At 39.9% G+C, this 25,326-nt stretch overlaps 2 protein-coding genes across 2 annotated transcripts; one reads left to right on the forward strand and one right to left on the reverse strand.

Moving 5' to 3' along the window:
• Nucleotides 1-11,765: 11,765 nt before the first annotated feature.
• On the forward strand, nt 11,766-15,240 carry ebna1bp2 (EBNA1 binding protein 2). Its single transcript, XM_068589477.1, has 9 exons — nt 11,766-11,954; nt 12,382-12,465; nt 12,596-12,768; nt 13,032-13,155; nt 13,385-13,474; nt 13,600-13,675; nt 13,917-14,016; nt 14,135-14,309; nt 14,417-15,240. The coding sequence occupies exons 1-9, from the start codon at nt 11,859-11,861 to the stop codon at nt 14,462-14,464; spliced, it is 966 nt and encodes a 321-aa protein (XP_068445578.1). The 5' UTR covers nt 11,766-11,858; the 3' UTR covers nt 14,465-15,240.
• Nucleotides 15,241-15,244: 4 nt separating this feature from the next.
• On the reverse strand, nt 15,245-16,260 carry cfap144 (cilia and flagella associated protein 144). Its single transcript, XM_068589478.1, has 4 exons — nt 16,042-16,260; nt 15,852-15,911; nt 15,515-15,618; nt 15,245-15,376 (listed from the first exon to the last, which is right to left on the reverse strand). Exons 1-4 carry the CDS (start codon nt 16,160-16,162, stop codon nt 15,281-15,283), a joined length of 381 nt encoding a protein of 126 aa, XP_068445579.1. The 5' UTR covers nt 16,163-16,260; the 3' UTR covers nt 15,245-15,280.
• Nucleotides 16,261-25,326: the final 9,066 nt, after the last annotated feature.

The raw sequence follows: 25,326 nt of genomic DNA on the forward strand, positions 1-25,326 counted from the left end.
ATGATGACGTTGCCGATGTAGATGGTAATCTTGAACTTCAGGGAAGTTGAAAGAATGTCCTGCGCTGGAGGGTCATTTGGTTTATATGAACTTTGTTTAGGTGATAGATGGGAGAGGAAAAATTGGGAAATGACCTATGTTGCCACTGATGTATGGGAGCGGTTAGCGATGCTCTCCGGAACAAACACAGTCACTTCGACAACTCTTCATTTCACACGCGGATGCACAGATTCACGCCGACACACCTTCACACGCACCGTACCATTTTTGTGTTACACAAACAGACAGACAATGCGCTCACCTGCAGGAGCAGTGAGCTGCGGCGAAGAGCCCCGAGAGCTTCCTGTGGTTCAGCGTCTCGCTCGAGGAAACTTCAACCAGCAAACTGCAGGAGCCGGGGGTCCAAACCTGCAGACAACGGATGACCCGCTCTATCCACCGAGCCCACGTAGCCTGCCGCTTTGATATTAATATGTATTCATCACTCGAATGTTTCTTTCCTTCTATTGTATTCGTTTCCTTCTTTTGTTTTAATTTCCTCTGTGCGGGCTGTAAAGCACCTTGGATCAACGGTGTTGTGTGTCAAGTCATTTTGTTGAGTTGATTAAGTTACAATACAGATAGTTTTGTTTCATTTGGACTTGAGAAAAACTTTAAAGTGTCCAACACAATGACTCCACTGTCTGAAACTGTGAAGTAATGCACCTGGCAAAGGAGTTTTCATATGTGAATGCATTGTATCTCTTGAGCTCTTCTTCTTGTTCTTCAACTTTTTCTTTAGGCCTATTTGGATCAACCTTGAAAAGCACCAGCTCCCTCTTCTTTTACAATGAATAATCACTCCTCTCATGGAAGCAGGAATCAGCTTTAAACATATCCATCCTTTGAAAATTCGCGTGTGTTTTTGGTTCTCCTTCGACAACGATCATAATGCTTTGATATGCCATGAAAGAGAATGAAGATCACTTCCATTTACCAACACGGCTCTCGGCACGTCCAAATCCAGTGATGTGATCAAATGAGACCTAGTTGAAATGTAAGCAGGGTGTTCAAATGTATTATAATTAGAAAGGGCGACAAACCAATGTGACAACAGAGCATGTGAACAGCAGCTGCTGCACTCAAAGCAAATCTTTATTCATGAATATGCAGTGAATGTACTCTCTCTAACACACACCGACACAGCAACAGAAACGCTTCCTTTTCCTATTCAAAACAGAAAGTCAAATGAATTGTTTCAACCAATTAGTTTTCAGATACGGAGCCTCACTGTTAGTCTAATCTTTCAGTTCTTCAGCATCTGTGACATTTAAAACATAAAAAAACAACAACTGATCAATGACGTATACAGCTGTGCTAATGAAATATGGACTTGCTCTTTGCAGGGAGCGCAAATGGCAGACTATCATACGTTCTGCTAAGACTGACAGCAGTGAGCTGTGTTACTGAGTATCTGACTGCTTCAAAGCCTGTGACTGATGAATAGGTAAAGTTTTGGGACAATATTAATGAACTGTATTGAACAAGGAGACTGAACGAGTCTCATTGCTCAAAGAGTTTGATCAAAGTGACGTCCTGATGCCAGAATCAATTTGAACCCTTTCTGTCTTCATTTTCCCTCTCTCCCTTTTTTCTAATGATTTCCCTGAACTCAGATATCCTTTCTGTTTTTGGAATATATTCTGTCACTTGTGTTTATACTATTTCTCTTAAGTTTTGGCTTGCAAAGCTTCATACATATAGAGGAAGATAGGATATACATGAGTTTGCAATACATCTGAACTTGGTAAAGTGCAGCAAAAATAACACAAATTGTGCATTTGTGGGTCGAGGCGCTAATTGACATTCTGGCCCCAGAACAAGGTGAGTGTTTCCCACCAATCTGTCCCTTTTCTGAATTAATTTATAATGAAAATGTATTCATTAATGTCAAGGAAAACACTAATAAATACAATGAAGCAGAGCTTTCATTCATTTTGAAATGTTTCATTCATCCATATCCTAAAATAGATCTCTTTTTCATGTCATACATGTCAACACACACACTGCTTTTATTGTCCCTCCTCTTTTGTGTCTTTTATTTGGGAAAGTATTTAAATGTGCATGTGGCACTTATTCGCCACGATGATATTCTAATACATGTTCATCAATGCGTATTAGCTCATCTGTGTTTCAGCAAGATTTCTGCTCATGTTCAAGGCTTTCTGTACAATCAAAACATATCCCACAAGTATGTAGATTACGCTGTGGTATTTAAGAAAAAAAAGTTGTAATTTTACAAAATAAAGGTGTTATTTGGTGAGAATAAAGTCGCAATGAAATCATTTGTGTTAGACCTGCCGTATAGTCTGCTGTGTATGAAGTTATTCAGACTGGGAACTCTTTCTGCATGAGACAAGGTTTAGTGAAACAGTGACAGAGCTACCGGTAAGAGGAAAGAAGCTACGCTGCAGACAACACTTTTTACAAGTCAAAATAACTGAAGCACACTGACAAGCTCTCGTCTCCTCTGTGTCTGGCACCAAGTATAAAATTTGCATATTTTTGTCTCGAAACTGTATTGCACTTTCAGTTAATGACAGCATAACGGAACATTTTTTTGGTTGCTACAATTTTACTCATCTGAAAATGTATGAAACTGGAGATGTGCTCGCCTACGTATGCCCTTGTCTATCCGTATGTCTTTGTATTTGGGTCCTGATTGAGTGTGATCATTTACGACCCAGACTGCAGCTCAGTCACCTTGCCTGCTGTGATGCATGAGACTGTGGCTCATTCAGCACAAACAAGGAGGAGATTGTATATAGTATTTAGATAGGCTTGGGCAAATATAATTGATGCGGAGATGAACCGATGAGATGGAATGAGATAGTTCTTTCCAGTCATTTTAACATGAAATGACAACTTGCATTTCAAGCAGCTTCATCTGACAGACAATAGGTAGAAAATGCCACCATGATTACCATAATGTTTGATTACTAATCTTCGTCGAGGCAAAAGGCAAACACAAAGTAAATCATCATCAGACACTCGTCAACCTCCAACTGTCTCTCTGTGCATTAGACATGTATATTATGGCAATTCATAGACACCGTCACAGCACTTTTAGAGGTGTACATGCAGGTGTCCAGGTAAGAACTCATAAACTTTAATGAAAACGTCTCATCTGTCTCAGGGATATATAGTCTGGAAGTGTCTCTCCAGAGACCGTCTGATATTTTGCTGTTCAGCCTTCATCTTGTCAGTTTTCACATTTCAATCCTGTCCTTCGTCAGGCTGCTGAACTGCAGCGTGGACAAAGCTCACGTCAGCATGATTCAGCCCTTTATGTATGGCCTTACAAAACATATGATTTCAGGTCAAAGTAAGACCAGTGGCTCTCAAAAAGGGCTCACTCAAACTGCTGGGCTGAAAATAACATAATTTCCCCATCATTTCATTCACTTAATTTCATCAAAATGTGATACTAACCTTTTCCGCCAACTCGTATTTTAGGTCATATGTCTAGAACAAAGCTATTTTGGGAGTGCATTGATGTAAGCAGCAGTCATGGTGTCCATGGTAAGATATCTTCATTAGCGCCACAGCTGGCACTGCAGCCTGACATTTATCTGGAACTGATAATTACTGATATAAATTTAACAAGTAGATTCATGTTAATTTACACTGAGCTACGTGTCTAAGTTTTCACGTCTCAGAGGACCAAATGCAACCCGCCTCAAGTAAAAGGATGTGAAATATGATTTCATTTTTCTCTCTGGCATGTTTTGTAGCTGCATATTTTCTTGTGTGCTCATTTTTACAATAAATACACCATACATAAGCCTTTTTTTCCAAAAGCACCAACATGTTCACAGGGTTTATTCAGCAACTTTGGCAACAGAATCGGGAAGATTCATCATTCTGTCTGCTTGTTTGGCGGAAAGGTCTCATCATATTTATTTAATTGTAAATTATATTGACGAAACTCTTTGTAAAAGGTTAGACGGACAGAAAAAGAGAAAACTCTACATTATTGACCAAAATCAAGCAACAATGGATCACTTGAAAGCTCATTTACAGTTTCAAATGTTGCCAAAATTAGATTGATAGACAGTTGGACTTAAGCGCCCCTGAGTAAATGTATAGCTAAATTACTATGATCGCAATCACGAATGCAATGATTATTTTTCGCTAAACTTCTACGTGAGTGTCGTTTCAAATGGCCCGCACACCCACACAGCTGTGTTCAATCAGGCTGCTTAATTACACCTCTGCTCAGGTTGAAGATGGGAGGAGTCCTGATGAAGATGTCACTCAAACACAGTCCTGGGAAGAAGTCTAATCAGGCAGCACAAGTGAAAACACCTGTGTGAGTGTGTCGCGGCCTCAATAGTCCAAGAAAAATGACAACAATCCCTTTTGTTCATATTCACATAAGCACAGCAATCGTATATAGCAAGTGGGAACAATTTGCGAACTGCGTAAAAACAATGTTAGTTAGTAATAGTGTAATTAGTGAGTGGTTCGTACTCGTTTAGTTCAGATTATACACAGAAAACATCTGATTATGTCTAAACTTAATTAGATGCACCATATCAGTAGGAGTATGTAACTCAACAGATAATCTGAAAGTGGTTTAATTTGTCAACTGTATGAAATACAGATGGAGATTTTACCGCTATGTACAAGCACTGCATTTGTGATCCAACGTTAAAGCTGGAAACTTGAAGATTTATTTGAGATGCAGCTTAGCAATGTATGTCAAGTTGCTCTAGTCATGAATCTGAAATAAAAAAAAAAATATTAATGAATGAATGATCTTGGGTAATGTTGAAACAATTTCCGTTCAAATGCATTGAAGTGAGAGGTCCAAGAAATTATTAGCATTATTTAGCCTCCTTCTCGACAAGCTCCATGGTACCAATGCATGCATTAGGTTGTCTAGTATCATATGGTACCAGTATCTTCACCCTCGCTTGAAAATGTTGCCGGGTTAAAAAAGCTAAATTAACTATTAAATGAAAGTTTCTTATAGGCCACAACAGCACAATGATAGACAATACATATTGTCAGAGGGTATAGTTTATAATTAGACAAAAAAATACAGATAATATGCAGCAGCCTTTATCGATAACATGAAAGAATAATGTGAAGCCATACTGTGAAACAGCAGCAGAAGGAGTAAGACGTTGTAAGGAGGCACAAAAGGATAGAAAAACTGATTTGCAGAGTTGGAATCAGAATATGGGGAGACAAGAGATAAATGAGAGAACAATGAGTCAGTGAGGAAGGCAATTATTTGGGGGTGATGAACACACTGAAGGGAGGAGAGTGGGATGGGAGAGGACCACAGAGGGGAAGAGAGAGAATGAAAACAAAGGGAAAAAAAGATAGAGAGACGGACAGATGCAAAGAAAGGTGGGAGCGACAAGAGGGAAAGGGTGTTGCCATGAGAGGAAAATATAATCGAAAAAATATACTGTATATTTAGTTCTAATCTGCAATAAACACAACATACACACACACATACACATATACAGATGGTAGAAATGCCAAATGAAGGAGGATGAAATGGGAGAAAAAATAAAACACACACACAGCCCAGAATTTGTGCAGCGCAGCGGGGCGTCAAAAACACGTGTGTATTGAATTTGCCACCAGAACATGCGTTTAAAATCCTGAAAAATCCACATGAATGAAAAGCAATCAATTAGCTGTTGTGAGAGAGTTAGCCGAGCACAGAAGCCCTAAGTATGGCCAGATGGACTAACTGGCTGGCTGGCAGGAAGTAACAGACTGTACGCTTCTCTTTGATTGGCTCTAATTATGATCCACTGCCGTGCCGCCCAGAGAACCGCTGACATGGTGATGTGTGTTGGACGTGCCGACGACCGCACACACACACACACACACGTCTGTGGTGAATCCAGATTTTTTTTTTGGGAGGGAAAACAGGACAGGCTAAGGTGATTCAAAAGACTTTGTGTTGACGAGAAGACTTTCCATGTGCCAACAGGACTATCTGCTCTAGAATATTTGTTCTGTACGCTGCTGTGGTTTCTCATTGTAAAACAGCTAACGTTTTCAGATGCACAATTTTCCTAAGCTGAACAATTACGACAGCTTCTTCCCAGGCTGGCTTTGTGTTGCTGTGTTCAAGCGTGGTCTATAAACTACTGTGGAAAAAATAGTCTATCGACTGGAGATTCAAAAGTTCTTCTTCGACCTTGAAAACAGCAGTAGAAGAATGTAAATATTAGTTACGTCACTTCCGTGGTTATTTTAACCCAAACAATCTTCTTTTTCTGCACTTAACTAAACTAAACGTCTTGTTGTACGTATTTCACGACATATTCTTAAACAGTGCGGTGTATATACTTCCTGGTCTATGACTATATAGATTACTTCAACATTGATTTTGATGTCAACAAACTACAGCGCATTCATTTTTGTATGAGAAGAGCCAGCTTCTTTTTTTAGCCTCCATTCTCCTCATCTCTCCTTCTTCATATCATGTCGCTCTCTTCCTTTCTTTCCTCCACTTCTTCATACAAGGAATCTCCCCTTGCCTTTTGTAATGTAAATTAACCGTATTAATCTCCTTTTAGATGAAACAAATGCAATGTGAAACACTTAAACGTCTTTGAGCATTTATTAAACAGAAACTTGGAATAATTCAATTGAATGGGCAGAGCTCTTCACCACAGATGGTTCGGAGGTCTGACCCAGAAAAATAATTCAATGTGAGTTTTATACATCGGCCATGGTGCCTGTCTGGAACATGTTGTTTGGCCCTTGAGAGGCAAGAGTGAGAGGCACAGAGGAGAAAACAAAACAAAAGGAAACCCAAACAATAAAGAGATACATTTGGTTCTTGTCCCACTCGGATGACGCCGATCAGACGATGAACTGAACTCAGAGTTCAGTGAAACACATTTAAGAATAAAGCACTTATTATAAATTTCCACCACAGCCTTCTCTTTTCATCCAACCTTTAATCAGATCAATTCATTATTTCATTCCCAGGGATATAATAAGGTGATTATGCATGGGCCCCATGCTGCCCCTCCCCACACTTGGACTTTCTCTCACACACACTGCCCCTTTAGCGCTGATGGAAGTTGACGTTGCATTTCCCCTCAAAATTCAGTGGATGTCCTCCGTCGGAGAAAGCTGGCAACCTGGCGCTCCCCCCATTAATTTGTCTCTTCACTTCTATTCAGTGTCAGGATAGAGGACGCAGAAGGGAGAGGAGGAAGAGGAGGAGAGAGGAAAGCAGGGAAGGAAGGCGCCTCTAAACGTTTAATTAAAGTCCACCAGGAGACCTCTTACGATAAAATCTCAAAAGCTCCCCACAAATATGAATTTAAACAGGAATGACTTCCGTTGCTTCAGCTCATATGATATGATTCTTTACCCACATGCAATGCCTTCAGGGAATACACCAAGTTTTGGAAGACAACCAAGTAATTGCTTCAATCTCATGTGTTTGTTTACTGCTCCTTCATCATTTTCATTTGAATAAACCACAGAACACATCGTGAAAAGACAGTCTTGTTGTGTGGGCAAGTTGTTTGCAACTCACTAGCTTTTGTCAGCTTTTACCAACGCCTTTTCGTTAAATTTTACCATTATTGATTTAAGGATCTCTTATCACGTCCACCTTCAGACGAGGAGGACACCTCGTGCATACAATGAGAAGACACCCAGAACCTCTCACAGGCCTTTCATACCAAACAGCACTATGCTAATTGTTTAATTAAAGTAACCTTTAAATGCAGTTTATAATTGAAATGGGAGGAAGTAGGTCACATCTTTGCTTTTTCAGTTGTCCTTCCAATCTATCAAACAACGGGAGTCCTTCACACTGGGAAATCTTCAGGAAAAATCCATCTCAAGAGGAGAGGAGAGGAGAGGAGAGGGGAGGAATAGTGTTGAAATACAACAAAAGGCACAAACACTTTCCTTTTTACAAGTCTTGGGTGCTGGTTTTTAATAAGAAGAGTTTTTCCATCTGTAGCCTTAGACTATATTTTCTATAAAGCACCAACAGATTTTCAGCCAGGGAATCTGTAAAGGGAGGAAGCAAAAAAAAAGGATACAATCTGGAAAACCGCTGATAAATTTTAAAAAAAATGCTGTCTCTTGTGATTTAAGTCAATGCATAAATTACTTTTTAGATAAGAAGTATACAAAGCATGTGTTTTGACTAATGACTTACCATCCTGCCCTCCATGCAGTTTGTCTAATTACCAGTCAGACGGGAGGAAGACATTGGGATGCATGCCCATACCGGGACTACTTGCCCTTACTTTGACGGTGGCTCTTCGGACACGATTTCCACAAAGCACTTAATTATTGGGCAATCCTTCACCTGATGGTATATCTTGAATTATGAAGCCTTTTGACACCTCGCCAAGGTATATTATGTGGTCACTATGAGGATACTTGGAAATGGGATTTGGTGCTTCAATGACTCAGTATCTTTGCACAGATGCGCTCGGTACGTCCTCACTCCAATCCAAATGTATTTACTGGCTTAATGGAAGGTTTGAGAATAACACGATAGCATTTCAGATTTTTAGTCCAGCATTTTGCTCTGATTCTGAACAAGCCATAAAAGCTTAAGTGTTTTTTTTATACATAAGCCACTTGAGTCTTAATGCAATGCCTAATTACCTCTGACCTTTGAACAAGGAGACGGCGCTTTTCTATTCTGTTGCTTTGCAGAACGTATAGAGAGAGAACAACCAATACCATACAAGAACCTGGTTGGTAATCACTCTGAAATATAGCCTTTCACAGATAATATTCAAATAATTTCCCATAAACAACTGATAACAGGCCTTGTGTGCCATTTGTATTCATCATTGTGCTTGGCAGAGGTGGACATTGGATGCTCAATGGCTCTGTCAGGTCGATGACAGCGCATTATGAGAGGGAATGAACATCCACTTGAGATTGGACAGATGAGTACAAATTATTATTATTAGTATTCGTTTATTCCAGAATATTGTTAATCACACATTGCCAAAGCTCCTCAGGCAGATTGAGTGTCATAGGAGCTAAACCACTGCCCCAACATTCATGACTATGTTCTTTTTGTACCAACCGTCTGCAGCCAGGAATAACTCTAAGAGAGAGAGGAGCCTGGCAGAGTGAATCCAACTTCTTTTCAATCTGCTGTCAGGAAGCAGCCTTTCGCGCTGAGATGAAAAGTGACAGAGAAAAGTGGACTCAATGGGCTGCATTACTGTCTGGCTCAAGTGATTATGGTGACAGAAATGAAAATTATGGTATTTTTTTCCCTCTGAAGACATCTTAGAGTGGGGATCTGACCACGCAGAGAATGGAGGAATTAAGTGTGGTGAAGTACAAATCGTAAATATTGATTGCCATCAGAATAGAGAGAAAGTCACTCTCAGGGGGATCAGTCAGTTTCTGCTTTGAGGACCGGGAGGATAAGCCACTGAAAGAGACTGATGACATCTCAAATAGTGAAACTCATCAGAGAGGTTCTTCAGTGATGAAGTGAAGTTTATCCTGCATCTGTTTGGTATTAGTGTTTAAGTTGAATGAAATGTGCACGTTTCAATGCCAAACTAAATGTCTCTGACATAAAAAGAGATGAAATGATACGTTTGTGTTTGGTAGTTAGGCAAACCCTGTATGTTATAATCGCTGACTGTTAATCTTTAGAAAATAAAAGTATTTCTCAGTATTAGGTCTGTCATATCCAATGAATGTCAGTGTAACCAATAAAAGCCACTGTCCTTTGTGAAAATTCCATGGGGAACACCTTCTTTCAGAGCTCTGTCATGGTGCACTTAAAGCAGAATTGAGCCTGTCATTACGAAGACAGCTGCACACCTTCTTTCAGGTCAAGGTGCTCCTGTCCTATCCAGAACACCACCATCAAAGAGAGGATGACCCAAACTGTCAATAACACTGATATAGTAGCGGCTGAGTGTGGAGCAGAAAGGATTTATTGAAAATAATAATACAACACATTTATTTGCACTGTACAGCATCTTTTGAAGTTGGTTCATTCAGGAACTCTAGATGGTGTGTCCTGTTCTCTACTTGCATACATTCTGACAAATAGTAAGAATACCATAAAACACTAGTAAGCACAATAAACTTTACATAAGGCTAAATTGAAGACCAGATCGCAAACATCTATTATATTTTTGTCAGTCTCACATGCATTTTGACAGGGTCTTTGTTTATTTGAAAACCATAAATGTGTTTCATTGGACTGCTGCCAAGACAAACATTGTAAACAAATTGAACAATGTAAATTGTGTAATTATTTTTATGACACCAACTGCAGCGGACTTCCTGTTATAATCAGTGATGATCTGTCAATAAATGGTTCAAATGAGGTCCTGCAGATGCTTTGCATGCTGGGCTTTAAACCTGTTCTCTGGCATTGCAGATAAGATAACAGACACAGATAACCTAAATGACCTCTGAGACACAGCATTGCTGTGCATTTTTGATCCCGTGTCACATGATATTTCTTTCAATAAATGTCAGAACATATTGGTTGTACTAGCGGCAATAATCAATGATAAGGATTTGCAATATGTCTGGTGGATTGATGGACACTATCATGGTTGATCACTTTTAATACAGCCCTTCACAGAATTGAGATCCTAACTCAACCACTTAATTTCATGGTCACTGGCGCACGCAAAGAATTAGCATTCAGCATGTGTCTCTGACTGCAGATCCTCCACACTCTTCTTCGATTTAAGTACAAAAAATGAATACAACCGTCCGTATATGCAACATAAAAATGAATGATTTTAATACTTTTTTTTCTAGCGACAGAGTATTGGTAATCGTGAGCAAGGATAAAGTCGGTTGTATCCTATAACTATGTTTGATGAGATAATCAATTAGCAGCCACTGATTAAACACAGAATATACGGAAAATAAACCCTGTGGAATCTGTTCTGTCTCTGTGTTCAAATGAACAAAGGTAGAGGATTACAAAAATTGGTTTTAGTCATTAGCCTCTCCTGTCTTGATCGCTCATACAGTGACAGTTGGCCAGCACTGCAGACATGTGTCAAAGTGACAGAAATCGACTTGAGAAGAGAGCTTTGGAAAAGTGATGTTGAAAGTTTCTTTCTTGATGAGGTGCCAAGTGTAACTGATGAGGCCTCATTTACACAATTCGACTAAAACAGTTTTAAAGTGGATTCATTTAAATATCTGTCTGACATCTATCTATCTATCTATCTATCTATCTATCTATCTATGTATCTATCTATCTATCTATCTATCTATCTGTCTATCTGTCTATCTGTCTGTCTGTCTGTCTGTCTGTCTGTCTGTCTGTCTATTTAAATCATGCCAATAACCTTTATTGTCATGATTATTAATGTAGGTTTAACTATTGATGCAGCTGCATTATTATTGACTAATAGTGGATATAGTGGACCATAAATATTACTATATTTTAAGCTTAGGCTATATAATATGCATACGTGACTGCATACATTATTATTTTCACTACACTATACTATACTTCCCTAAAAGTTAGTTCCAAAGTTTTAAAAAAAATTGGATTTTTTTTTGTATACAATATGAGTTTTATGTGTGAAATAAGTGTCAGAGACTAAGTAAAACAATTGACGCCACCACTTGTCCTCTATCAGACTTCTTTCCCGCAGGATGGAGGAACCTTTGACTTCAAACCTCGTTTCCGCCGGCGGACTGTTGGCACAACACTGAACATCGCGGCGGCTTCCGTCACTTCCTCCCCACGTGAAAAGCGCAGTACATGTGAGCAGCAGCAGCGCTCACGTTAATTTACAGCAGGTTTCTTCACGTTTACGGGCCACTAGATCACATATTGTCATCTTATGATAATCGACAGCAGGACTATGGAGTCAGATGACGAGGAGTCGCTGCTCGGACAAGAGTCCGAGGATGAGAACAGTGAATTATCAGACGATGAGGTGAGCGAGCTGTTGACATGCTAACATTAGCGAGCTAAAGCTAACAGTCGTGAAACCACTGTGCCGGATAGTTGTTGATACAAAGTTGGAGATGAGACGAACTTTACACTTGTTTACAGTAACGTAAAGTGAAGGCACGGGGACCGGGTATTTTGTTTAATATGCACATAACCATGTACTTAAGACATAGTTGTTAAACTCTTACGGTAAGCTTTTCCACATTTCCTGTGCCAAACTGCAGAGGTCTTTCATTTTTCTTTAAACGGATTTAGTGTGCATATTGTTTTCTTAAGTTCAACAGATTTGTTTTGTTTTATTCTATTGCATATATTTAATGCGTATGTTTCTTAAATTGTACAGCCGTGCCTTCACGTTGGCAGTAAAACAAGATAAGAGAACATACCTTAACGCATTTTGTTTTCTTTAGCTCCAAGAAGCCTTTGCAAAAGGGTTGTTGAAACCGGGGATGAACGTTTTGGTGGACCAACCCAAAAAGTTTGTCAACAATGTGGTGAGTATTTACAATAACAAGTTCAACCCTGAAATGTTAATATTCCTGTCAAGATTTTTTCTATTTCTATGAGTTGTTAGTTGTGGCATTAATGCGCTCTCTGGTGTGTTTTGCCTGTGTTGGGATGCAGGAGGGGTTGAAGCATTGCCTCGCTGACCTCCGTAAAGACCTCCCCTGGGTGGAGAGGTTAGATATGACCAACCTGCCGGCTGAGGACGTTCTTTTCAAAGCTCAAGGGAAACCACCAACTATGAAAGATGGAGATGTCAATGCAGATGATGATTTCCAGAGAGAGATGTTTTTGTGAGTGACCGTTACGTGATGAACTACATTTGTGTCCAAACTCTTGGCTGGCACTATTATTGATATGTTCACATCACTGTGGACTGAATAATTTAGTGGCTTTTAGACTTATCTGTGCTTTTATTTATACTACGTATTGTGTTTTTGCCATTAATCAAAAATAATTACTGGTGCATATGTCAATGTTGTGTGATACTTGATAACTCTGCCAGAGAGTGCATGTTTTTCCAATTTATGATACGTCGGTGTTTGTTCATTCATAGCTATCGTCAAGCTCAAGCCACAGTTCTAGATGCATTGCCTCTCCTGAGCAAGCATGGCATAGCCACCAAGAGGCCAGACGATTACTTCGCAGAGATGGCAAAGTCCGATCAGCAGATGCAGAAGGTGAGCTAGTTATTGATTGTTACACTTAAAATACACTTTTATATTGTGACAATTAATAGCAAAGCTGCAAGACCAGAAGCTTTTTCAAACCTGGAATAAATAATATAACTAACATGTAGCCTGACATGTACCATAACACCGCCACTGTCATGTTCTAATTATCGTAAGTACGTTAGACTTTAATCTAAATATTGGCACAAACAAAGATATTTTCTGTTCCTCTGTCCAGATCAGGACGAAGCTGATCTCAAAGCAGTTGATACTGGAGAAGTCGGAGAAGGCCAAGAAACTGCGTGAGCAAAGGAAGTTTGGCAAAAAGGTTGGTCTTCATTTAAGAATATCATTAACTTTTGACTTGACACTACTTTGCCAGACGCTAATACAGTAGATACCAAATTTTCTGTTCTGATGTTTAGAATAACTTGATTCTGTAATGTGTGCTAGGTCCAAGTAGAAGTAATTCAGAAGAGGCAGAAAGAGAAGAAGGCTATGATGACTGCTGTAAAGAAATACCAGAAAGGTGAGTGTTTTGGAATTGTTTTTTTATTCATATGTTTCACTTTATGCTTGAAAAGTAAAAAAATATTCGTAAAATTTAGTCCATTAAGGAAAAAAAAAAACTCTGTAAAATGTTGATTGTTATTAAATCATATCCAGTTAACATAAATTAACTGGATATGATTTTCCTCAAAGTATTAACCTCTGAGAATTTTTTTCCCCGATTGAGATTTAACTTTTCTGTTCACCCTCCTCACTCAAAGGAATGACAGACAAGCTGGATTTCCTTGATGGAGACAAGACGAAGGGTAAAGACTCTTCTCAGGGCCCCCAGGCCTCCAAGAAAACGGCGGCAAAGAAGGGGTAAGGTTTTATATGTCAGCTGTTTACTTTCCAATCCTTAATAAATATCAAGCGTAATGGCTTTGAACTCATTGTGTCATTTTCACAAAAAGCTAAACACTTTATGTCATTTTAATAGCCCCAATTCAAAGAAGAAATATAAGGACCAGAGGTTTGGCTTCGGAGGCAAGAAGAGTGGAAAGAAGTGGAACACCAAGGAGAGCCACAATGACGTGTCCAGTTTCCGTGCTAAAGTGGCTAATGCAAAGGGAGGGAAGGGAGGGAAGAAAGGCGCCAAAGGAGGAAACCAAAATGTGAGTATCACACACGCCTAAAACGCTGCTGACCGGTCTAATACATATCGAAACGTTGACAAAGGAAATTATGGAGAAGCTAAACATGTTTCCACTCTTTCTTTCAGAAACGTCCCGGCAAGTCTGTGCGCAAGAAGATGAAGTCTCGTTCGTAAGAACCGACTGAGGCTAGCTGGACTTTGACCTTGTTTCTAAGCAGGATTTGCCCGCTCCTCAAGTCTCTCCTCCAGGTGACGTTTAGGAGAACAGGGGCTTTTCTTCTTAACCTTTTGTATAGTATGTATTGAGTAAAATGTGTCTGGATCAATGTGAAGGACCCTTCAGATCACACCCAGAGAGAGAGAGAGAGACATCATGCGATATTGCCAAGGAGCCATTTGAAGGACCTGCCTGGTGGGAGAAGGTCTACTTTTGCAAAAAAAATGTCAAATCCAAGAGTGGATGACATAGGTGTACCCACATCCACACAATTGTTTTCCAAAGAGAGGATTTGAATGTTCAGAGTATCTTTTCTTCTTTATTAGTTGTTAGATGAATTTGTATTGTCTGTTGAAATAATTCATTTTCCATATGCCTATTTTATTCAGTGGTGTTAAAGCCACTTTCTGTGAGTACTCAATGTCTACACCGGTCTTCTGGCTGTGTACACTGAATGCCCTTAAACTTTGGTAAATTCAGTTTTATTTTTTCTAACTGCTCCTTGACTCATTGATTCTCTCCCATGTGCCATGGCATTTTATAATATTGAGCAGCTGTTAGTTTTGCCCTTTCTCCTATTCATTAATATGATTAGTATGTCATAGGCACATGTGCTTTGTATAGACTTGGGCAAATGTTTTACTTTTGCGAGCTAAAATGAGAATGCTAAAGAGCAGCTTCTGGAGATGACATCTGTACTTTTGTATAATAAATAAATACAGCTGAACAAAGATTGCTTGCCGTTTGGAATTTTACATTATTTCTGTCTCGCTCTAGTTCGATGCATTCAGATCAGCTTCTTTGTATTTGGTGACGTCTGTGGCCATTCGGTGGAAATGGAATCTGCTGTCGTGGCGGTCTGAGGGGATCTGGGAGGAAAATGAATAGAATAAACTAATGTAATTGAATTCAGGTCCTTCAGTTAAAGCGCAGGCTCTACGCTCACAGTGCCAACCTGATGTACTGCAGTTATGTTTAATGAACTGTCAAAGCAGTGCTTTCCTCACCAGTGGAGTTGACACCCATCCTATCTCCTGACTCTCCGTCTGTGGCATTGCATATTTCATGTTGGGTACCAGGTGCGCCTTATGGAAGGCCTTGATGAAGTCGGCTGGAACAAAGGAAAATGTGTGTGTTCTCAAACATTCATCATTTATATAACCGCTTCATTGTGTTTGAGACCTCACAGGTCTGGTTGTAATTCTATCTAAGTCTTGGCCAGAGAAGAAGAGTTAAATCCCTGTTCTCCCCATAGAATACATGTCGAGCAAAATGTCCCCACTGTGAGATTAATAAAGGATTACAAAACATAGAAAAATATCAATAACTTGTATGTCAACTTACAGTTCTCTTCAATCACTTCTTTTGGTTTCCTGGACATGGGTTTGTCTGTCACGACATGCACTAACGTGTGGAAGACACACATGGTGAGAAAAACGTCACGTACACAGTGAAAATACCAAAGTAACCACAGCAAATATGACTGAGGGTCAAAGTTGAAGTACACGTTGTGCAGAACCGTGGTCGTACTGACGTTTCCGGTGTGGGTTGATGCCGAACTCCGTGTGCAGCTTCTGGTATCGATGCTCTTTCCGGATCGTCTCAATGTGGATTGAATTTTGATGAACCACATCCAGTTTCTCCTTTTCTGCCATGTTAAAAACAAACTACGGCTGGTACCGAGAGATGGCAAAGGGTAGAGGCATTTTGATAACGTGGTGGGTGAGAATAAATGATATTACCTAGCAACTGTAAACACTGCCTCGTGCTGCAGTAACGTGACTCGGACACGCGGTGGCGGTGCGCGCACACGTTTGCTCTGTGATGGAGGAGAAGTACTTTTACTGGTAAAACTTTTAATAATAAATAAAGTTTGTATAAAGTGTTAGCTTTGTAAATTATGAATGAAGTATACTTAACTAATGCATCATAACGCTTCATACTTTATTATATAGGTTACTGTCGAATCCACTATAATTCAGAGGCAAATACTTTTTTACTGTATTTGATTACTTTAATTAGGCAAAATTGCAGATTAAGATGAATAATAAAACATGTAATCAACAAAACTTTCACATATCAAGTTAAAAATGTAAGTTTTAATTAGAGGGCATAGTGCTTAGTCCTTTTTAAACATGTTTTGTATTTTTTTGGTTTGCAGTTTATGTTTATTGTTCACTTTATGAAAATATTTTTTTTTTAAAGAATCTTTTAATCTGATGCAACTTTATTGAAACTACCCAGCAGTAAGTAAAGTAATTAAAATGATCTGATCACTCATATTCTAAATATGTAATCCTAATATAAGCTATTATTTTTATTCTCAATACTAATACATGAAGATCATCGTAATTTATGTCTTGTATTTGTAGTACTTTAGACTGTAGTAGTTCTAACATGCTAACCTCTTTCTGCAATTGTTTTACATTTACGGTGTTTGATTCTATAAACTTCAAATCAATTTAATGTCGTATTGCTGTTCTTATAATAGTTGGAATATCACACTAAATATTCCAACTATGTAACTCTGCTCATCAGGAAATATGTTCTGGTTTACAAACAGATATTAGCAATACATGCAGTGTTCAATCAAGAATCTCTGCACAATGTTAACTTAAATTATCCTTGTGTGACTATACATTGGATTTTTCTATGGTCTAGTCTTTCAGAGCTTTTCCACCTACTTTCTGAAACCATTTGTTCATCCCAATAAACACAATTCTCCCTTCAAAAGACTGCTGTTATGTGCCATGTTGTAAATGTTTGCCTCGAGCAAACACACTACAAAATGTCGTGAAAGAGCGCCCAATGAAAGAATGCGTCCAGACTGTGAGAAGCCAGCACGAGCACAATGGGATTTTCTTTTTTGTTGCTTGCATATGTTCTCATAGGGCGACTGATAACAGTGGAGGCATTTTATTTAAGCTCACTCGGGAGGCCCGTCATCACACGTCTGCACAAACGCACGCCACACACTTTCACTGCATGTGCACGAACCCTTGCGAGTGCACGTGTGTCTGCCGGCTTCGCAGCTTTGAGGCACTTCACACGAACAAGAAACAAACTTTTAAGAAAGTAACAGGACCTTTCCCGAGATGACCAGTGACCTTGTAACGGTGCATTGTGTGTAGAAAACATGGAGTGGCATTTGTTCCCATTGACTTGCAGTACACTTGACTTCCCCTGCTCTCTGCGCTGTCACGGATCACACCAAAATAACAGTATTTTCACATCTTGTAAATAGTACTTATGGTTGGGTGGTTGCTGTTGGGTGCACTGATATACTTTCACGGCTACAGTTACAATCCCGGGCTGCCTGCTGACTTCTCACCACTTGTCTACTCACATTTCATTTCCCTTTTACTTGGTTTCCCTTCCTTCTCTTCCTCCAGCTTCACACTGTCCCATCTGCTCTTCTGGAAATAAATGCCTTTGTTTGCACGCGCTGCTGTTCCTATCTTTGTGTGCTTGTGTGACGCTTGTGTGTATGTGCTTCTTCTCACAGTAACAGACAGCTTAATAAAGGTTCAGCTCTGGGTTCCCATCTCGTAACCTGATTCAAGCTTTATTGGCTCTGCGTGAAAGATATTGTGGAAACAGGTACCAACCTAAACACTGGAAAAGGGAGGGGGGGGGGGGGCTTTCAGTGATTTCAGTGTGGGCGGGTGACAGGTCCCCTGCGGTGTTTGTGTATGTGTGCGAGAAAGAGTGAGCAATATGCGTTACCGGAGGATGGGTACGCTTGTGGTGTCAACCTTTGTTCCCCGGCTCCTGTCACCGCGTCGGACCAACTCATCATCAAGGCAGCGTTTGAGTTCCCGAGGCTTGAAATAGTCAAAGGCCAGTTTGTGAGTTTGTTGAAAATCCAGTGCACCCACATGCCAGGAACACATGGTGTGTGCGTGAGTTGATCGAATATGGCACAGTTTCAGCGAACTATTTCCCATTCTCCCTCTCCAACATGTATACTTAATGAGGAGCCATTTGTCTGTCAAGTAATGTGTGTTAACAGCGAGGCTCGGGCCTCCATCTTCCCCTGAGTGTTGGAAGGAAGCTTTTGGGTTGGTTTTAATGTGGCTGAGGAGAATCATTACTGACTGACTAGTGTGAGGTGGAGTGCAGTGAAAGCATTATCCTGTAAAGATGTGTGGACATTAACTGGCATTCCATTTTTTCTTTTTGTGCAGCTCGAAAATATTTTAAATCATGGCTTCAAAACTCTTTTACGGCCTCTGAATGTTGATATTCATTTACAATTCTGGTTTAAGTCATGGATGGCCTGCTTTCTACACTATCCATATATTATTTTCTTTCTTTACCTTCCCTTATTTCATCATTGTAATAAATTGTTTCTATTTGGTAAAACAAATGTGTTCTTTTTCTGTTGGTCTATTAAATGTGACACTTTGCATTGCAGATTTGTTAGCATAAAGCAGTGTACATGTGTACGATGTCAAGCAAACATTTCAAATCAGGATCTGGCCACTAAAATCGCCGACAGTAGAGATGAACTGTATAGTAAAAGGGAGCGATAGCAGACACAGCCCATGCGTGCGTTTCAAAAACATAAATCAATTCTCCAAGTAGAAAAAAGTGACACATTCTCAATACAACCCAACTGTTTTATTTTAAGAGCTTATGCGTGGGATTTGGGAACTGACTTGTGTGAGTGGCCTGCCGCATTACTCACGCTCTGAAGAGATGGTTGGCTGAACCTGTCAGCAATTATATTTTAATTCAACATTAGTCTGCACAAATATTAACTGCTTTGATGGTGTGCCAACTTTTCTTCTACTTGTTGTATTTGTACTAATTGTTGATTCCATTGTTTTTTAAAGGAGAACTCAGTTGTAACCTAATAAATGTTTCATGTCAAATCACATCAGAGTTGCAGGATTTATGTATGACCCAAAACATCACCAAGATATGACGAGCGCTGTCTTTTTCGTACAAGCTCCCTGAAAATTTCCCGAAGCTGAATTTGAATGCAGGAGTGTCAACTTGCTTTTTTTTCTTCTGTGCGTGCTGGATGGATACAATTTGGGGGGAAATGAAAGGGAAGAAGGTCTGAACTACACCATACAGATTGAAAAAAAAAAAAAAATCATAGCTTTAATCCACACATCTCACATTCCCACATCAAATCTGAGAGAAAGAGGTCTTTGAACAGAAAGAAAGAATGACACAAGCAGCATGAGTGTGAGTGCCTTTACTCCATTGTTTCCTCGCAGATCCCTCGCTCTCTTCCTAGCTAACGCAATGCATGAGCATCAGCCTCTGACCTTTCCGAACACGACGTTGTTTTAATTACCAAGTGCCCTCCATTACCTGCTAATTAAAACACTGTCATGTATTATTCAGCCATTTTCTCCACCGTTGCTCTAACATGAAACAAATGAGAAGTGCATGCTCCCCCCCCCCCATCACACTCCTTCTAATCCACTCTAACATGTGAATCAAGGCTAATGAAAGCTGCTGATATTTTCCTAAGTGGTGGAAATGTTTGCAGAGGTTTTTCACCTTAATGAAATCTCTCTGTATTTACATTTTGTTTAATTCGGGGAGCGTGCTGACCTTTGCTTGGAGTGTCTGTGACTTAGATTCAAAGGAAGCTGTCCCATTTTCAATCAAGCACCACTTAATAAAAATGTAAATGGATTTTCTGTTGCACAAATGCAGTCTGGAATGGAATTTGAAATGGCTGCTTTTATTGAAAATGCACCAGTATGACCAGTGATAAACAAATGATGGGGGAGTATATAACCTTCAGAATGAAGATAAGCACAACATGGTATATATTCATACAAGCAATGTCTTCAATGTGGTAAATGTTTTCATTATTTATTTTTCATGATATTGCATGGACCCTTATTGAATGAAAAAAAAAGTTTCTCAGCTGACAATAAAGATTTAAAGAACGTATAGTGAGCACGTTACTCCGTACCGAGATCCCCGGTGACGACCGTGAGAAAGTGGTTTTGTGGTTTGGCTCCGGACCCCCGAGTCTGCTCCGTCTGTGGCTGCCAGTCAACCAGAACACTAATCTAACAGCAGATACGATCCCACCCATCTCAGCCCTTTGTCTCCTCATGTACTGCGATAATAATTTATTTCAGCTTTTCATCAGATTTTCTTTTTGACCCCAGTCGAGGGACTGTGAGTGTTTACTTATCTGATTATGGATTTTTATCTTCCTCTTTTTTAAACAACTCATATTTGTAGTAGCAGGGCACCTTTACACACACACACACACACACACACACACACACACACACTCCCCTCCGCTGTGTGACTGTTCTATCTGTTCACCGTGCGAAGGAGACAACAGGTGATAGCAGCGCCACATGTGCGGGTACTTGTGCAAACACATGCACACTCGTGCGTTCCCGTTTGTTTTGATAGTGTTGTGGGTGTCTGGGGCTCCCTGGAGACATCATGGTCGTGGGAAAGCTGACTTTCCATCAGATGCCAGCTCTGTGTCACCATTGCTCTTGTCTGTAATCTCCTGTTTTGTCTCACCGAAGGAGACTTTCTCAGGTAGCGCAGCAGAGATTACTGTATTATAGATTAGGATAGACTTCACAGCAGATGGCTGTACCACAATGTCAGGTCCTCCAACTATATGTTTAAGTAATGGAAATTATGGGAGAAAAAGCTAGGATTGTAATTTGCAATGCGAGTTGTTTTGTGTACTGTAGAAATACATGAAGATTTGGTCAGGTCAGGGCTCTGGGATATTAAATCGTCCATCCGTCTTTCCAGTGTACATGGATATACGAAAGGGAAACATTTTTGAATGTGAGAGATTATTTCCACGCTCTCACTCACATCCCATTGATTTACTGAAGAAATAGTATTTTCGCTCTCGGCAGGTGTGTGTGTTGTTACTGGATAGATGTGTTTGTTGAAATTGCGGCGCGAACATGCTCTCAGACACGCGCTCATTTTTTCTTTACATTTTAGCCATGTATACACACACTCCCTCTGACACGTCGTCTACCCGCTCCCCCTCCAGAATCGTCAGAGTATCTGGTGAATACACACAAAAGAATTTATCGTGGCATTGACATGTTTTGAGCCTGATTGACAGCACACTATTCTTTTACACATGGCATTCGATCTTTTTGAAACACAAGCAAATACAACTTTAAGTATAAGCACGGCAATCGGTATTCAGTGCCACCATCAACAAGTTCAAGAGTTCTTCACGGGCACGTATTGAACGTTAGACAAATGAATTAAATAAAACACCAACATCGGGTCAGTCATTTTTGATTGATTTTGTGTTCATGCTTATGTTGATTTCCAGAAGAATAAACTCGAAAAAAAAAAAGAAAAAAAAAGCTAAAATCTCAATGAGTAGAAAAATGGATTCATGTAAATCCAATTAAATATTGATGTATTGTTTGAAATGTTCTCTTTCTTATAATATTATATTGAGTTATCTGAAACAAGCATGTCTGCGTCAGCCCCAATAAATTCCAAACTCCATTTACCTGAAAAGAAATGACCCTAATAGCCTCTCAAGCGGCGTCCATCCTCAAGTTTCTTCCACAGGTTTGGTGCAAGTGTGTGACTGTCTTCTCTGTTTGGTTTCCTCGAGCCAACGTGACCCACTCATCTGCCGGCTTAACCTGGTTTACAGGCTGCGTATTGTTGTTGGCCAGTTTTCAGTCCTACTTTGCCAAATAGCCACATTGCCAAGCAGATGTAGCATAGTAACCATTCATATTACCTGCACCGGATTTTCTCGTATCAGTTGTTTTGCCTCACTACCTGTTTCTGCCATCAGTTTGTTTAACCTGCTCTCCTGCCTCGGCACCTTTGGTTTGAGTTACTTTTCAAGTGTCTAAACTGCTTATCGCCATATTTACTATGTCAATATCTGCTTCAAAACATCCTGTCTGTCTAATTAAAGTTCCCGCAAGTATCTTAAAGAGGATTTAACACTCAAAGCCAAGTCATATCACTTTGTTGTCAGCTTTTTAGATTGTTGTTTTTGAGGTTGTGTGGGAGAATACAGGAGATATGAAGTCTCTAAAGCCTTGTATTATTCTAGCTTCATAAAAGGCTGGTTTCGAAAGTATGGAAAAATCCTCCATACTGTTTTCGCAAAATAATGGCATTTAGGACACAACCCTGGTGTCATAATAATGGTTATAAGTTAAAAAAAATTGTTGAGAAACGATCAAAATATGACTCAGAATTGTTAGAATCAAAATGCTGTTCAATGGTGTCCTGCGTTCTCAAACTTGCCATCCCTAACCTTGAAATGATCAGCGCTGTGCGACTTTGTGAGGTTTTACAGCCTCGCTGGTTTGCATCATTAACCCTCCGTAGCTGTGGGGCTAATAACACAAACCCAAGTGTCCACGGCTCAGATCTCCTGAATAGGAAGATTGTTGGGACAGAGCAATGAGGTTATCGCTCATGTCAAATTCCTCTCCAAAGTGGTCACTTTGTTTGGGGAAAAGATCTGGCTTTGTCACGGCTTGGCACATATTCATTCCCCCTCGAGTGGAAGGAGCTCAAGACAGCGGAACAAGACCTCAAAAGTTAGCTTTGCTGCAGTGTGGAAATCCTTGTAACTTCAAAATAACATTTCATTTCATTAATGCTGGAATTTCCCATTCTCCGTGTGCTCAGTCTTGTGGTTCTTTGGCCCACAAGACACATTTGTATCCATTCATAATCCACTGCATGATTCATCCGTGCCATCAATCAGGAAACAGACATTTTGTACAAATCCTGGGAAGCTGGCTGTTTGGAGATGTGATATTTTCATCTTGGAGTGATTTGAGACGCTGAAAGTGAAGAGGGCCACTTAATCACTCCCAACATGGACTCAGTGAGAGACTCCAAACCAGCCGTGACACGCTGGGGTGATAAATACGCCAAGCCATCAATTAGGAAACCTAAAACAGATGGCACATAACTTGGCAGGCAGTTTAAGGTTCAAGGTGTAGTTGGTCATCACTGGACATGAGTGCAGGTATAATGAGGTGTGATGATAGCTGGAGTCACAGTAAGGGCAGATTATGTTTCCACGCGCTACTTTTGGCCGTTTCAAATGTATCAGAAATATGAGATGTCAATGCATGTTGCAAAACAAAATTCATGTCCTGGAAAAAAAAAGAAATCCCGTCAATGCAACTTTACTGAAAATCTTGAGACAAGCTCCGCTTTATTAATTGTTGAGTGTGAAAATACGTGAAAATAGTTCCTCTCTTTGAAAGATTACTACACACCTGCGCTTGGAACAGTGCCATTTTTTAAGGTTGAGGAATAAGAAATAAATTGCTGCTCCAGCCTTCTCCCTCTTTTTCCTGTTGACAGTCCAGCTAAATGTCAAATCTGTCAACAGCTACCACTTTACCCCAAGCGACAAAAGAAGGGTCGGGTTGCTGTTGTGGTTCAGTGTTTGCTAGGAACTAGGAGAGAGGGCTTGACACATGAGAGGATGGATTCTGAAGTTGTATTTCACTCAAGTGCAACATTTGTATTTAACCTTAACAAACGTTTAACCCACTGTGACTTCGTGGAGTTTAAAGCTCTTGCTAATGCGCCTCTTTACGTCAGCTTTTTCTTTCCAGTTTTGCTTTTTTTTTTTTTTTAAACTCAACATCCAGTCAATTTTTATACAAAAAAGCAGGCACTTTCAAATGAACCCGGTATGACCCTCCCAATGAAGGGAAAGTTGGAAGACTTTGAAAGTGCCTGTTTTTATGTATAAAATAACCCCTTTTTAAACTTAGAGGAAGTTTTGCGTTTTATTCCATTTAACTCAAAGGTGCCTTGTGGCAAATGTTAACATCCATTGAGTTTCTCTTCAAATTGCAGAAGAAACTCGTTGGATACATTTCCTTCCACATAAAACATTTGCAAAGCCAATTGTTTTTTAAAACCTGTATTGTTTACATTGGCTGGCAAGTTGTTCTTCCATACCTCTTCTGCTATAATACATTTACTGCCATGTTACTGCCACCAACTGTGTATCAGTAGAATGATGTGACAGCATCACCGGGCATGCGTGTCACATTGCCAACATGCTGATACACCCGTGTGTGTATGTACAAGACATGGAGGTGATTAAGTTTGAATTAAGAACAAAAGCCTCTGTCTATGTAAGCCTGTTCAGAGGAAGGCCTGCTTCTTTATTATTTAAGGCCGTTGCTACAAGGTTGTTGGAAATCAATTGAAAGATGAAGCAAGAATAGCAAACGAAAGGTTTAAGGTGAAGAAGTACACATGAAGTTAAAACGGAAAAGCTTTGTACATATTTTCCACACTGGTGATTCAGTGTTTGGAAAATTGTTTTTGTGCTAATTCAGGATACGTTCGAGCAGGAGAAATGTTCTAATGGTCGCTGTTGAGATACACAAATGACAGGCGCTGTCAGATCCCTGTTGGACTAATCGTCGTCCGCGGCTTACCGAGAAGATGTACGATCAGGCGTCCACTGAAAGACGTTCAGGTACGGTGTCATCACCTTGAGTTTTCTGCCATTACATCAGCGGCTAAAGATGGTTGTGACTCTGATGTAACTCCTCTCATTTTCTCAATTTTCCACTCCTTTTCATCTCTCAGCATCACCATCTATCTCTATCATCGTTTCTCTCAGTTTTCCGGCAATATGTGTCTCAAAAAACATGTCAACCAGAAAACCTTGAGGCTGATTGAGAGACGAGAAAAGAAAGTAAGTAAAGAGTTTCTTCTCCGGACTTCAATTAGACAATTTATCAATAGGTGTTCGGGGAAAGAGGGGAACCACATACGCTTTTTGAATGGGTCGTGCCTGGAGGAGAGCAGATAGAGATTA

Source organism: Clinocottus analis, unplaced genomic scaffold (assembly GCF_023055335.1).
Source record: "Clinocottus analis isolate CAN_PGR_092001 unplaced genomic scaffold, fCliAna1.0.p SCAF_23, whole genome shotgun sequence".
Classification (NCBI taxonomy): Eukaryota; Metazoa; Chordata; class Actinopteri; order Perciformes; family Cottidae; genus Clinocottus; species Clinocottus analis.

Excerpts from the sequence above, each read along its gene's own strand:
- ebna1bp2 (XM_068589477.1), top strand. The coding sequence starts at position 11,859 with ATGATAATCGACAGCAGGACTATGGAGTCAGATGACGAGGAGTCGCTG. Across the intron at positions 12,769-13,031 it reads TTCCAGAGAGAGATGTTTTT|CTATCGTCAAGCTCAAGCCA; the intron begins GTGAGTGACCGT and ends GTTCATTCATAG. Across the intron at positions 14,310-14,416 it reads CCAAAGGAGGAAACCAAAAT|AAACGTCCCGGCAAGTCTGT; the intron begins GTGAGTATCACA and ends TCTTTCTTTCAG.
- cfap144 (XM_068589478.1), bottom strand. The coding sequence starts at position 16,162 with ATGGCAGAAAAGGAGAAACTGGATGTGGTTCATCAAAATTCAATCCAC. Across the intron at positions 15,619-15,851 it reads AGAAGTGATTGAAGAGAACT|CCGACTTCATCAAGGCCTTC; the intron begins GTAAGTTGACAT and ends CCTTTGTTCCAG. Across the intron at positions 15,377-15,514 it reads GATGGGTGTCAACTCCACTG|ATCCCCTCAGACCGCCACGA; the intron begins GTGAGGAAAGCA and ends TTTTCCTCCCAG.